Source organism: Solea solea, chromosome 1 (genome assembly GCF_958295425.1).
Source record: "Solea solea chromosome 1, fSolSol10.1, whole genome shotgun sequence".
Lineage (NCBI taxonomy): Eukaryota > Metazoa > Chordata > Actinopteri > Pleuronectiformes > Soleidae > Solea > Solea solea.
The window spans coordinates 39,317,878-39,333,747 of NC_081134.1; the positions used below are offsets into that span (position 1 = coordinate 39,317,878).

General features: G+C 39.6%; 1 protein-coding gene across 4 annotated transcripts; it reads left to right on the plus strand.

The window, feature by feature from the left end:
* The first annotated feature begins 1,057 nt into the window (after window positions 1-1,057).
* ppp1r16a (protein phosphatase 1, regulatory subunit 16A) lies at window positions 1,058-15,671 on the plus strand. Of its 4 annotated transcripts, none has more exons than XM_058624278.1 (12): window positions 1,066-1,181; window positions 6,389-6,456; window positions 7,748-8,757; window positions 9,266-9,336; window positions 10,343-10,488; window positions 11,270-11,373; window positions 11,724-11,848; window positions 12,055-12,180; window positions 12,274-12,349; window positions 12,888-13,017; window positions 13,115-13,277; window positions 13,977-15,671. In XM_058624278.1, the coding sequence occupies exons 3-12, from the start codon at window positions 8,511-8,513 to the stop codon at window positions 14,520-14,522; spliced, it is 1,734 nt and encodes a 577-aa protein (XP_058480261.1). In that variant the 5' UTR covers window positions 1,066-1,181; window positions 6,389-6,456; window positions 7,748-8,510; the 3' UTR covers window positions 14,523-15,671. The 4 variants fall into 4 exon arrangements, with proteins under 4 accessions (XP_058480277.1, XP_058480261.1, XP_058480285.1 ...); XM_058624302.1 differs by having other exon boundaries at window positions 1,088-1,181; window positions 6,418-6,456; XM_058624284.1 differs by lacking the exon at window positions 1,066-1,181 and adding an exon at window positions 1,476-1,575.
* The last annotated feature ends 199 nt before the right edge of the window (window positions 15,672-15,870 follow it).

Consider the following 15,870-nt stretch of genomic DNA (forward strand, 5'->3'; position numbering starts at 1 on the left):
CTGGACACGTGTCCAGAGGTTTGTATGTGCACAAATTGGAGAATCCATGTTTTATTATTTATATTTTGGTCAACTTTGCTTTTAATGTGCTTATTTTGTTGTGATGATTATGGTTATGTTGCTCCAATAATAAACATTCAGTTTTAAGAGTATGCAAACAAGATATGAGTTTGCAAATACGCAGTATATCGCAATATCATGATAATGTCATATCATGGTGTCTTGATTCCCACCCCTTGGATGGATGGATGGATAGATAGATAGATAGATAGATCGATAGATAGATAGATAGAGTTTACATAAACATACATTTAATTTAATGCAGATCTGATGACACACAAGATTTACTATTTAAGTACTAGTGTGTTATGTCATTGGGAGGGACCAGGAATGGTAACAGTAGCTCAGGCTCTGAAGCTGTTGTGTCTGTGAAGAGTCATCAGTGGTCATGATTCAGCAGATCACAGTGTCACCATCTAGATAGGCTAGATAGACATTTTGGATTAAATAACCAGTCAAAAGAGAAAGTACACCCAAACAGCTTACCATGGAAAGACTGTCAAACCAGATTCACAGCCGAGATTAACTGTGGCACACGCCTACAGGTGCAGAAACATTGTTTGCTTTGAGCTTTATTAAAACAAGAAAGATGCCTGGAGCACTTTTGTATGTACCTCAGACAAGAGATGGTGGAGTTGGACATGACACCATTACTAGTTAAGTGAAGATGAAAACAAGGCAAGGAAAATTTCAGATCCATTTTTGATCCATGAATAAACTTAAGTGTGCACACTAACAGGGACTCATGGTGTATGAACAATGTATTTCTCACTGTATGCATGTGACATATTAACCTATGAATATTGTGAATTACATAATATGTAATATAAAATAAAATAAAACTGTGAAAGATAATTATTTATTTATTTATTCAAGTTATTGAAATTACTTATATTATGGAAAGATTCTTATTGTTTGTACTACTGTCGTCATTGGAGATTGAAACTGCATTTATTGGACTATGTCGCCCCCTGGTGGAGCATGTGTCGGTGACGGAGAGAGAGGGCAACTGTCCTGGTTGTTGTGGTGAAGCTTTCCCCCCCGAGGGCAAGAGCAGGAGTCGGACCAGCTGCAGGTCCAGTGTCACAGCCCGGAGCTCCCAATGACAGTCGCATTTCCAGGTAAGACGTTTATCACGTCATTGTTTTCTGTCACTTTTCGCTCTGTTCGTATAACTCTCCGTCAGTTTTTGGTAACACCTTTTTTTGTCAGACTCAAGCGACATTAACGTTTAATTCACTTAAAATAAACGCCACTGCGACTGGCAGGTAAGCTAACCTGAGGCTAAGGTGGCGTTAGCATGACATGTTGTCGGTGTTAGCCGACACTGTCGCAGCTCAACAGGTGTTGCCCTCTGCACTGTTTTTAAACTTGCCTCATTTTGATAAAGTCACTCAAACCATGGACATTATCTGCTTCCTGGCTGAATGAATGGCGTTCGGCAGCTTAAACGAGCTGCTTACGTTATCTGTCAGACTGTATAGCCGCCTGTTGAGCCTGTCTTCGGACCGCTAGGTAAGTTAGCTTATCTGCTGTCCACAGTTAATCCTCAAGCCGTGGGACCAACAATATTAACAACTTTTAATGGTAGGAGTAGGTCGAGGGGAAGCGCTAATAATGATATATTACTCATACCACTTATAATTAGATTTAACTTTATTGATCCTACTGTGGGGAAATTCACTAGTTAAAGCAGTGAACTAAAACAAGTGCAAACATACAAATAGACAGTAAAACATTATTTAATTTAGCAATATTATACAGGCTTTCCACATAATAACACTATTAATTGCTGAGGTGATTGTGGTATATGTTTTGGAACTATTGTGAGAAACAGCCACAGCTCTTCCTGTTGCTCTGAAACTTGTGTTTCATGTCCATGAGTCTTGAATCTTGTAATCAGTGACTTGCCACTTTATTAGGTACACACGTTCAGCTGCTCCTCACAGTCAATCGATCACATGGTAGCAACTCACTGTGTCTAGGCATGTAGACGTCAAGACTTACTGGTTACAGTTTAAACTGAGCATCAGAATGAAAACCAAATGTGATTAAGTGACTTTGAACATGGAATGTTTGTTGGTGCCAGATCTGATGGTGGGAGTATTTCCTCCACTACCAGCTTATGTTGTACAAAACATGGTCCAAAATAGACAGAATATCCAGTGAGAGACAACTTGAACAGTTACTCAAAGAGCCAGTTGACTTCCTCTGAACATAAAACATGGTAATCGTTGAAAAAGATGGCTTACAGCAGCAGAACACCACATCAGGCACTTTATTAGATACACATAATAATTATGGAAGAGGCCAGTGTGTGTATATATTTACATTATTCACATTCTGTGTCAAATCTATGGAGTGCATGTCAGTAATAAAGCACCAGTATGCATCTTAAAAAAGTATGCTAAACAGTTATTTTTTTCTTCTGAGACCTGTCTCTTTGACCCAACTATAGTCAAATCCAAACAATAGTAGCATCACAAATCAATTATTAGACCAATTAAGCAGTTCTTGATCAGAATGGTCAATGCTCAAAGTACCTTCTCAAAAGCCTTTCCTCAGCATGTATGGTCAAATATTAGCAGGACTCAATGTAGGCCAAGATTAGCTTATAGTATAGTCCTTGATACCAGACGTTCATAATTTGACTGTACAAACAGATTTATGTCCTCAAGTCATGGGTGTGCACGCATGCATGAACACTAACATTAACTCAGCTCTACTGTCTCAACTTTAGGATAAATTTCTCTGTAACTGTCGAAGGACCAAAACGTAAAACATGTGTAACTTGAGGTATTTACTATAAAAAGATTCTTCATTCTTTCCCTTCACGGTAAGACAAAGCAGTTATTTAAAGTTCAAATTGTGTTTAGCTTCCTGTTACACTCTTTTCCCTTATACATGCCTTTTTACTCTGTCTGTTCTGTCTGAGACAACCATGTCTGTATGTACAAATGTGAGAGATTCTACAGGTGAATGTCACATACATCATATCCTCCTTTGGACACCATTTAGACTTTTTTTTAAATTGCGGTTTTTCACTCTTCACCGCTGTGTCTACTTCCTGCTTATAGGAGAAGTTTGAGGGCTTTTCAGTCTTTCTGTCTCCTCCCCATCCTTCCTCTTTCTCATGGTCTTTTCTATTGCCTTCACATTCTTTCCTCTGCATCTTTCGCCCTCTCATTCCATATCCTGCCTTCCACAAAAAAACAACAACTTCTATTTTGTTGGTCTTCGTAATAGATTTTTTAAGAACCTCAGAATATCTGCCTCCAGTACTCCTCCTGCACAAACACTGTTTCTTTTCATGGCCTCTTGTACTCTGTGGCATTACTGAGATTTCTGAGTGATTACATGGAGCGGCTGAAACCTTTACACATGACAGGACTTAATGTGCCCACTTCTTCTCAAGTAGATCCCCCCCTTTTCTTTCTTTTGCAGTCCTCTGTGTTCTGTACTTCCCTCAAGGTCTGCAACTCATGTTGATGTTCGTTAACTTGATTAAGCTTTTAAATATTTAGTCTATGAGACATCAGAAAACAGTGACACATCCACTGTGTTTCCCACAGGCAAAGTTTATATCTTGAAATCTTGTGTGTTTTGTCTCGCCAACAACTAATAACTTCAAATACCAACCCTTTTAGCTCTGATTTTTAGCAGAAATAAATGACAGTTTAAATTATCTGGCATTGGTATACATTGCAGGCAGGATCATTCCTGAATTATCAAGCTTTATTGACAGCAGCATTGTTTCTCTCAGTGGATGAGAAGGTCCGGCATGGTCACAGTGGTACTGTAGTCACCCACAACAGCTGAGCACTGTCATTCTGTGATGGCAAACAAACAAATTGCTGCATGTTGCGCTGTCCACTTTTTCCTGATGCAGCCAGATTTAAGGTGGAGTTGGAGTGTTGGCTCTCTGCTCTGTTGTTTTTGCACGAGTTCCCTTGCTTCATAGGTACCACCCACTTGATGAATATATGCATGTGTATAAATGTGTCTGTCATAGTGGTCTATTCATTACAGCTGTTGAATGAAAGTTTGTGTTCCTGAGCTGCTGTAGACAGCCCTTCCTGTTTGGTCAGTAGGTGGAAAAAGTCAAAGGGTCTACAAATGTCAGATTGATGTAGGGTCATTTTTTATAATGTCGTCAACAATCTTCAGTCTTATTTCTTGTTGTACGAGCACTGCACACAGCACTGTGTGTCTGTTTCTGAGACACAAATATCAACAAATTCCCCATTCTGCAATTGTGCATAGTCTAAATTTACACATGGAAAACATTAGTCTGATGAAATATTGGCTAAAGACACTGCATTCAACCCAGAACTTCTCAAATGCCCACTGTCAAGAAATCGTCATATCATGATAAGCTGTCTGTGATAACCTTTCCTGGTTTTAAAAAGCTGTTGCATGAATAGATTAATAGTATACATTAAATATTATACATTTATTAAAAAGTACATGGGATTGACAAATTTAGAAAAGGTATTATCTGAGATGATCGTGAACTGTAGATATTTTATTTTAAAGTGTATTTACAGTATTAAACGTATTGAGTTATTATTGATAAGCTATGTTGCCCCTTACAGACATATTGATTTGATTTATACCGTGACATATATCAATATTGAATAATGTAAAAATGTTTATAATATCATGATACAGTATATTTTCTTCCCATAGCACCCAGCCCTGCATGGTAAACACAGAGAATCATGTAGAAATACATTTCAGTTAACGCAATTATCACTTTTAAGCAGAAGACATGGCATAAGGTTTTCTTTAAACCTTGGGTCACTTTTAACCCTGAAGAACTTCCTCTTAAATTCAGTTTTTTAAAATGTCAACCCCAGAAAACAAGCACCTGTCCAACTTGGTTATCTGCTTCTCTAATTTCTCTGACATTGTGAAATATATTTTTAACCAGTCCCCATTAGACTGAGCACTCGAATATACTCAGAATGTATCAAAACCTAGTGTCACGGGCTGGGTTGCCCCTGAGCAAGGCACCTAAACTCCCATTGCTCCACAGGTACAGATTTGTACACGTTTTTGCCAACTGCTAATGTGCCTGGTTTCTTGTGTGTTCACTATTGGTTTGTGATAAGGATGGGAATGCAAAGGGCAAAATCACTATCACTAATTGTGTGTGAACTAATTCTTTGTTTTTCTTTCAAATTAAGTAATTCTTATTCAGTTCTGCAAAGCCTTTACTATGTGACTGTGGATAAGGGCAAATAAGGGCAGCTGTTTGCACCAAAATGTGTCTTTCACTTGCGTGTCTACAGACTGATCAAGTTCAAAAGTAAACACCATCGTGTCCAAACTCCTGCCTCTGCTTCATTCCCTTGCTACACTGCACTGTTTGACTTTGGCTGAGATTTGTATTGTCTGCCTTTGTCTCTCTCTGCCAAGTCCTCTCATGAGGAAACATTGTCCTGTGCCCCATGCAAGTGTGTTTGTGTATGTAAATGTATGGGTCTCTGTAATTTTGAGTTTGCATGTGTGTGTCAACACGTAACAGCCACAACAATGATGGTATAAACAAAAAAAAAAATCTATTTTATCTATCAAAAGAATTTAAAGCTGCGGGATTCACTTTGACAGGAAGGTAAAAAAAAAAAATTCAGATCTTTTCTGTGGCTGATCATTTTTATGCTTTAGTAAAACATTAATATAATTTATGCTACAGCGAGCCAAGTCAATTAAATTAGTGTGTGTGGAAGGATGGTGTCAGCCGTCAGTGATGGATGATATGTCCAGTCCTGTATCATGTTGCTTTTAACGCTGGCCAGAAATAAATTTACATGTCATTTTAAGGCCAATGATGAAAGAGCTTTATTTTAACTGCTGTCAAAGATTCACTTTGATTATATTTTGCTAAAATGTTAACGTCGCTAGCCAAAAAATATAATGAACAATGCAAAATAAAAAACAGTTTCACCAAACACAGAGCAACTGATCAGTTGTTCATGACTAGGTCTGTTTCTAAGGCCTCCATTTAACATCTAATCTGATTTGAAATTTAAAACATAATACAAATACAACATTATCAACAAAAAATTGTTTGTGAACCACACTAAAAGTTAAAGATTACTTTATTCCATTGATCTTTCACATTGTCCCTAGAATTATACCACTAATATGGCAGTTCAGTTCCTGAAGGGATTTTCCTTGTTTCTTCAATCCTTTGACCCATTAATGCCTCAAAGCATGTTACACTGTTCATTTGTTAACTGTGGTTGACCTGAAACAGGCTACTAAGTCTGTATGGCCTAGCCTTAATTGTTCCTTAAGGATTTGGTTTTCTCTTTTGACACAGACTTTGGAGTCTATGGTTTTTTCCTGTAGGAAGAGGACGGTTAAAGACAGCCACCTCATGGATCACTGGTATGTTTTAAAAATGAATGTTACATTTGCCATCTACTGTGCGTGTTCCTGTTTGTATTGTTTAAATGAATGATCTGTGCAGTTGCCAGTCAATAGGCTAGTGTTTGGTAAGGAAATCCTCACATTGTAGCTTGTGACAAAGGGTGAGAAGTTATGTGTCCTAAAAATAGTAAGAGGTCACAGCATAGAATGAAAAAACTACTGTGTCTTAGAGGATTTTACTGTTTGTCAATCAAGAGGCCGAATGCAGTCTGTTAGTGATTCCTTTCTGGAATTTTTTGCTGACTCAATGTCATATGAGGCCATGTGACTTGAGTTAAAATAGAATCCATGCGCAATTTTTCCCATATGGATGAGCATGATGTCATCGACCTGCACCAGCAGCGCGGCAAATCCAAACAACAATGGAGCTGTCCTCTAGACTTGAGCTAAATCTCACCCACAAATGCTATGATGGCAAATTACTTATGTGGTCTCTTGGTTGTAAAAGCTGTTGTTTAGAATGTGATGGTGATGCATTCTGGGAAGCACCTGCTGCATATCTTAACAAAATAGGTCTTGACTTGATGATTTGTAAGAAAGTATAAAATGCACCTGCCTTTTAAAATTAGATTATTTCTACACACAAATAACTCAACTCTGGCTAGGGATTAAAAATAATTTAGGAACTTTATAACTGCTTTGTTGTCATTATAATTCACTTTCTGTCTAATCAGCTGATTCCTGCTGAACTATGGCCTCCTCACCTCTCATCCTCCCTCAGCTGCAGCGGCTCTGTTGCCTTACTCTCTTGTCAGTCACTCACTCTCTATCTCTCTGAGTGCCTCTCGTTGACCTTTCTCTCAGCACTCACAAGCCCAGGACTAAATAATAAATGAATTACCTGGAAAGAGCGGTGGATGTGTGTGTTTGAGCCACATAACTTGGCTGGGAAGTTAACACAAGGTAACAAGAGTGAGCTTGCTGACAAAGCTTAGTACTTGCACTGAAACGTGTCACAGAGTCTTAATTGTAACACTTTTCCGCCGCATAGTTGCGTCGGCTTCACGTCGCGCAAATGTCAGTGGCAGCAAAGTGTGTGTCATGCAGCAAGGTGTGTCAATCATTAATGAAAAGCCTCCCAGCGTCTCAAGTTTCCTTCGGGAGAGGAGTGGGAAAGGAGGGAGTAGGGGGAAGGAGCTCAGGAGTTAAAGATAAGATTAGAAGAGCAGCGCGAGTGCATTATACTGTAACACAGCACTTGTATTTTCCCTTCCTGATGTTTCTTCTTCTTCTTTCTCTCTGTCCACAGTTGCAGACGGAAACAGCGTCACTGAACAAGTCACTAAACCATCACAATTTACTCTGACATTTTGAAGACTGGACAAAAAGTGCGCCAGGAGTGATATGTTGATTTTGGGGAAGTCTCCACTCGCCCACCTGGAGATATTTTGATGCAGAGCGACACTCACCATTACCTGAAATAGAAATATACCTTGTGTGAACCTTCCCTGTCTCCCAACCTTGTGGATTCATGTATTGAAGCTAATATGGAGCATCCAATCTGAAGGAGTAGTTTAATTACACTTTTCAAACACCCCCTTTTCTCCGGTCTTTCTTTTTTATCCTCAGCAGATCATTTGCCAAATATCCCGCAGTTGAAATGGATCGGAGATCTGACAGTTGTGCACAAATCACAGCGTGGATGCTTTTGTCCCTTTTGTCTCACCCTTTTTCTTTGGCAAGATAAAGGTTGTTGTGGAAGATGCGAAAGAGACATTGCAACAAGTTCATGTGTTGCTTACTTTTGAAATCATGGAGATATCTGTGCTATCTGTGACCTGATCAGTCGTTTTGATTCATTCTTCCTCAGACATTGTTGCTGCCTGTTTTCATAAATGTAAGGATATTTTTTTACAGCAGCTGTTTGTGCCTTCTCAAAGGCTTGAGCCTTTTTGGCTTGAAAGAGAAATTTGGAAACCTGAAACTTTTATTTCATACCATTGTGGATTAAGCTTAACACACCAGACTAAGGAACCTGAGGCACTGTAACAATTTTCAGTGTTGGTTGTGGCATGGCAGCAGATCACGGCGAGCTGCTGGCTGAGATGGCCACTGTTGGGCGTTTGAGCGCCACAGAACGCCTGAAGCACGCCCAGAAGCGTCGCACTCAGCAGCTGAAGTCGTGGATGCAGATGGAGAAGGATGCGGCGCGAGGGTCAAGGGCCAAAGCAGATAAGAAGAAGGCACGCACCACCAAAGTGACATTCCCCAACTCCATCACCCTCCTAGATGCAGCTGCACGCAATGATGTGGAGGAGGGTGAGTAGAAATGGCTAATAATGCAATGAAACTGACTCAATAATGCACATTATTATGAATCAAACATGTATTCAAGAAACAAGATTTCAGACTCATCTAATCCAAGGCCTTCTCTCCTAGATAATGTCACGTGAAAGTAGTCTCATTCTGAAAACCACATGATTGATTGACCCCTGCACATTTGACTTTTATTGACTTTCCACTGGCATTTATGAGATATAAGCACTTATGAAGAGATGTCATTCTGCCTTATAAAACACACTATTAAAAAAAGTGATAATTGTATCATTCCTATTTGATACATCCAGCTTAATCTTACAACCAAGCATTTTGTTTCAGGGGCTGGATCAAGGAAAATATTTAAAATGTGTTGGTATTGTACACGCACTATAACTTGTATCTATTTTAAACAGACAGAAAATGTGTAATGTTTTATGTTTATGTGTGAAGGACTATGCCCAGGTGGCCGGTCATAATACTTCTGTGTGTGTGGTTGTGCTTCTTCTAGTGAGGCAGCTGCTTAACACTGGTGTCAGCCCAGATTTAGTCAATGAAGATGGACTGACAGCCCTTCATCAGGTACACACAAACACACACACGCACACACAGACTGTGGTTTCTCATCTGCAGTCACTAAATCCAAGTCCTCACTACGTGACTGTCACAGTTGGAGGATTGTGTTGCATCCCCACCACGCTATGTGCTACTGTGTGATGTGGACCCTTTGCAGTCATGAGCTCATATGAGTGCCATCTGTGATGTCTCATATTCTCCCTCTTCTTCTCTCTGATGAATCGCAGTCGTTTATATTATTAGTATATTATATGATGTGAAAGACATCACCATGTAAACCTCATTATGTCCTTTTAAATGCCATCGTGCACAGGTACCCAAATGTTCATCACCTTATACAAACTCAAATGTTGCCTGCATAGTTTTTTTTTTTTTACTTGTTGGCTCCTAAGGCAGGTCACCTTTTATGCAGCACATGTGTTTGTGTTGTGTGCAGTCACTGCTTTGTTCTCACCACACACTGTTTGCCTTCATTTTGTCAGAATGTTAATCTGTGTTTACACACTGATATGACACATGATAAACACACTGATTCATTCCAACATTTTAGACCGAGGGCCAGAGGTTGGAAAAAGGGGAATTGGTTACTGTAACATATTGAAGAAACCATTGTAAAATTATGTTTGGGACTATGAAACATAATAATCTAAAATCACAATGCACCCTTTGTGATTTCTGACCTCTTCTCTCTCTCATTTAACACATAAACATGCAACTACAGACTCCTGAGAGGGATTGTTACAAGCACAGAGACGTCTTTATGACAGCAGTTGACTCTACTCTTCCCCATGGAAAACTGAAGTGTTTGCACATCAACGGGCTGGGCTAGGAATGCTAATTTTATATTTTTTCCGATTGCAGGAGCCAATGTATATATCGCCATGAATAATGATGCATACATTTCCATTCTCCAAGTGTCTGTCTACAGTTTCTATGCTTGTTTTTAGCCCCCATCTCATTCATATGCATTTTTATACATAATAATAATCACTAAATTTGCTGTTTTCCTCAGTGCTGCATTGATGACTTTGTGGAGATAGTGCAGTGCCTGCTTGATGCTGGTGCCTGTGTGAATGCCTGTGATAGTGAGTTGTGGACCCCGCTGCATGCTGCTGCCACCTGTGGACACACGGGACTAGTGCAGCTCCTGATTCAGGCGTAAGTTTAAAGCTTACTCTGTTTTGTAAGAATACTATGATGTACAAATTCATAATAATTGTTGACTAATATTGTGGCTTGTTTTATGATAAGGATCATTTTGTCCCTCCCTTCATGGATATAGTTATCTTGAGCTAGAAGTATACACAGAGAGCCTTCTTGACCAGAGTATCTACTTTACATAAACAATGCAAATTTTGCTGCAGTTTGAATTTCACTACAGTTTGCAAGTGAATGAAAACCAGACTTGGTATGAACATCCACCCTCAGTGTTAAATTAACTAAATACAACTTTTCACCCCTGGCATTAAAAAAGGTCTTGGGTTTGTCTGCTTTGACCGCATAAGATCTGGTTTTCTCGCCCATTATTCAAATACATCATGACAAAATTATGTTTTTAACAAGACCGACTCTATAGATGTAAGTGTCTGTGTGTGCATAAGTAAATCAAAGCTTTATCCTCGCCACTGTAATATAAAGTTAAAACAAAAAAATAATTCATGTGATAAATATTGTGGTGGTGGCTGCAAATAAATGAAAGTATCAGCACTGATAATTGTTGCATCCTGAGAACTGATTGTACTCATGCAGCTCAGGAATGTAGCCCCGTGTCCTCAAACCACCCCCAAATGTGGATTCTGCGTTCAAATCTGAGGATGCATTGAAACTGTTCAGACCCGAAGTGGACGTGAATTAATATCAGGTCTGAACAAGGTCATTGTGTCACCTTGTAGTACTCTAATCCATTTGTTTTTGCATATTTGTGTATGCATGCTGCTAGTGGGGCCAACCTGCTGGCTGTAAATGCAGATGGCAACATGCCCTATGACCTCTGTGAGGACGAGGCAACCCTGGAGCTGCTGGAGATGGTTATGGCTGAACAGGGTCAGTAAGCTGATGGTGGAACTATGTTTTAAAATAAAATGGGTAAATATTGTAAATAAGAACTGTAAATATTAAACATTAAATGCACAAGCACAAGCATACAGGTGAAGTAGACTTACTTTTCTTTTTTTTTTTACTTCTAGAGAAGTAGTCAAACCTTAAAACTTATTGACTTGTCTAATTGTTGAAGAGTCTAAACCATAATGTTTTTCCTCTTAGAGATTATAGAATAATAATTTAGACATCTCATCAGAAGATAATGTTTAAATGAACATGATGTCCTATTTGTTAATTGAAATTTAAAGCAAGTATTAACTGTTTTTTTTGTGTTTCTGTGTGTCTGTGTTTAGGGATAACTCAGGACCGTATAGACGAATGCAGAGGTGCTAAAGAAACAGCCATGCTAGCTGACATTAGGGCTCTGCTCCAGAGCAAAGCAGACTTAAACGCTCAGGACAACAATGGAGCAACACTGGTGAGACAGAGGGACACTTGCAGAGGACACGATGTGTGGTCGCAGATTGCTTTCACAGTAGAAAATGTGGGATAATGTGAACTCTTAATGGTAACAGAGTCGTAAAAGTGTTTGCACATAGTTTAAATTAAACAGAAATACATTGGTCTAGAGTTGTAAAATGCATTTCTTGGTCAACATTGTGTGCTCCATTGAACCTCTCCCAGCTCCATATAGCATCTGCTAATGGCTACACGTCTGTGGCCGAGCTGTTGCTTGAGAACAGGGTTAATGTGGAGGTGAAAGACTCTGATGGCTGGACACCGCTGCATGCTGCCTCCTGCTGGGGACAAGTGAGTGCCGCAGGCAAACCACAACAACTTCACCACTTCTGACCTGTTAGTATTATATCACAGTGTTGGTTTGTTGTTTTATTTATTTCATAGATTCAAATGGTGGAGCTGCTGGTAGCCCATGGAGCCAGTCTGAACAGCAAGTCTGTTCTGGAGGAGACGCCACTGGGTAAGAACAGAAAGTCTTTGTGGTCCTTAAAATAAAATAATGAGGACGATCATGACATCCACCAACCATCCAAAACCATTTTTAAGGTCCAGGGTAAAATATTAGGGACAATTTTCTTTCCAGATAAGCCCTGTGCATATCAGAAAGGATGTCAGTCTTCCTCATTTGTATAGGAAGCTTTCACTTCAGAAGTTAAAATGCACACTTTGACTAGTTTGACTGTAGAAACATGGCAGTGCAAGATGATGGCCCTTGCCTTAAGTACATATAAAAGGCTAAGGCTACAAAAACCTTATTTTAAAGCAATTATACACAAATACAAATACAATTATGGCTTGTATATATATATGTATGTATATATATATGTATGTATGTATGTATGTATGTATGTATGTATATATATATATATATATATATATATATATATATATATTTGTGCCAATAAACCCTTCCTAAAAGTTACACATTAGACACACATTGTCAATCTCTCTAATATTATATCTTTAATAAGTAACTCTCTTGCTGCTGCCTTTTTCAGATGTGTGTGTGGATGAGGAGGTGAGATCCAGGCTAACAGACCTAAAGCATAAACATGACGCCATCATGAAGAGCCAGGACCGCCAGAAGGGCACACTGCAAAGACGGGCCTCTAGCACCGGCAGTCGAGGGTGCGAGTGGACACTTGTTTAGGATAAAGATTTGATTTTATTCATTGAGAAATGTATGTAATGTATTCATCTCTTGTTTTTTTGTTTTTTTATACAGTAAGGTGGTGCGGCGTGTCAGTGTGAACGAGCGTTCAAGTCTGTACCGACGAGAGCATCACAAAGAGGCCATGGTGTGGCAGGAGCGCGGCCGACAGCCCGATCCACAGGACGAGGACGAGGACAGACAGACGGACAACGAGCTGCACCAGCATGCAGCCATGGTGAGTGGACTCAGTCTCGAGGAGCTTTTCGAGCACATGTTCAATAAGTGTTATCTGGTTAAAGCTACAGTGTGTAAATATAAATAATACTCGGTCCTCGTTTCTCAGCATAGCAGAGTTTTCATTTCTAATATATTGAAAAATAAAACCATGTTATCATATTTGTGTAAAATGCTTTAATATAGGCTACTGTATCTGGTGTGAAGACATGGTTGTTAATTCATTTTAAACACTTGAAACAGACAATATCATTTACCAACTGTGGGGGGAACCTCAGAGTAAATCCTCCAGTGTGTTTCTTTAAGTGCGATGGCAGGGAACGGTATATGGACCTAGAGCTGTACTCTCAGAAAGCTCTACAGACTCTTCTGAAGAGTGGGGGAAAATCTGATGTCACTGCCCGCCTCCTTGGCTGAAAACACCAAGAAGTGCTCTTGAAAAGTTTCCTTCTAATCCTCATAGTACTGACTCACGCAGACAGCCTCTGTGTGTGTCACTCACTGCTGGAGTTCAGTTCATGTCTGTTTTTAGTTCCAGCAGCTTGTTTTTAAGTTTTAGATTATAACAGCTGAGAAATTATTAGTAAAAAAAACCTTTAGTGTCGTTGATTCACATTGAGAGAGGGGAGAAGTTACCCGAGCAAAAGTTTCACGCTGGAGCTTTAAACTGCAGGTTTTGTTGTCTGTTCTTCTTTTTCAGGTTGCTGGAACAACATCAGCATCACGGTTGGAGGAACTGGAAGCTGCAGACCGGAAGATAACGTCCAGTCTAGGTAATGGAGGAACCTCTGTGTCTCTGGCCGAGTCTGTGCCTGGAGAACAGTGGAGTGGTGGAGGTCGCATGGATCGCAGTGCCTCCTACCAGCTGAGCACTGCATCTGGAGCTGGGTTAGGGTCTGGTTCTGCAGAGGGCGAGGGGGCAGACAGTATGACTCGAGAAAAATCACACCAAACTCTGGCTGACCTGAAACGGCAGCGTGCAGCCGCCAAGCTGAATAAATACCCCGCCCCTCCACCTCCCTTGCCTCCTGCCTTAGAGGAGGAGCCTTCTGCTGAAGCAGCTGAGGTTACACCCAACCAGAACCCGTCTGAGCTTGAAGTGACACCCAGCACAAACACGGAGCCGGTGGCTTCCTCGAGCCAGGTGTATTTTACCCCAGCCAGCGGAGATCCTCCGCTGCTGAAACTACGAGCTCCCGATGAGGAGCAGTCCAACAACAAGGAGCCATGCTGTGGACTCATGTAGAAGCACACTCATATATGTTCACAAGCATGCTGCCTACAAAGTAGTGTAGTTGTGCATGTTACACCTCAATGTGGCAAAAACATTTCACAAACATGAAAACGGAAAGCTAAGGCCTCATTGCAGTGATAGTGACTGTATTTCAGAAGCTAAAGTGCAATCCACACAATGTGCTGATTGATGCACTCTTTACTTTTTTATTATAATTAATATGATGCAGTATACACTTTACTGAAAATCCCAGCAGTCTCTCATGCTCCTTAATCAGGGCTGCATGAGCTGATGTGCTGTATTTGAGCCTCAAGGGGTCCATCTAGTGACGTAAAGGAGAATTACAAGTTTAAGTTTTGCAATGGAACGACAATCTGCTTTGCTCAGTCGGTCTGCAGTTCACTCATTACTTTAACTACACAAATAGAATAATTTAATAGCTTTAGAATCATGTGAGAGTTAAGTCAATCACGAAAATATGGATGAAGTTGAATTGATTTGTTTTAAATTAAGAATGAATGAGGTTAAAGTTCTGTTTTCTTTACCGAGTGGCGGCAAAATGAAGAATCAGGCAGGTACCGGATATAATAAGTGCATTTTCGACAGAGTTCTACTCTGGTCATGATAGTTTCCAGAAATTGCATAACTATTCTGAATGTACATTTACTAAAGGACTGTTTTCTTGCTTAATTATATTTTCTTGGAATGAAAATGTGCTATAATAGTTATAGTTTCTAATGCACAAAAAAAACTACATTTCAATAAGTTATTTAGCAATTTGTAAATCAAAAGATCTCCCTCTATATTTCTATTTTTCTAGCCTCTGAATGGAATCATACTATTTATTCTATCTGATGCCGAGCGTTGCTCTCAGTGTACAATTATACCGTTTTTTTTAAAGAAAAGATTAATATAATTCTATAAAGAATTACAGAGAGGGCAAGATATTATTGTGTTAACAGATGGTAGAGAATTTTGTTGTCATTGTTATATGATAATTTATCACAGTTTGATGCCCTCTTGTGGCGGATTCGACAGTAGGAATCAACTGTCAATCATGCACTCCAACTTGATGCCAGAGCACTCCAATTTCCATATAACATTTCAGATTTGTTGATCATTTTTACTGTTTGGACAAATACAAAATTGTTCATGTTTTCATTGATGGTTGTCCATTTTGTTTTCAGAGGTTTTATCCACCTTATTCCTGGAGGTGCTAGTACTGCAGAAATAACCAGCGGAAGCAATGTTAAAACTAGAATCCAGGCTTGGTGATGTGGGATAACCAAGGCTCTCTCTTTGGCTCTTTAAATAAATAAGAGATTTAGCTTTTTAGATTGTGCATCGCGGTGTGTAGACC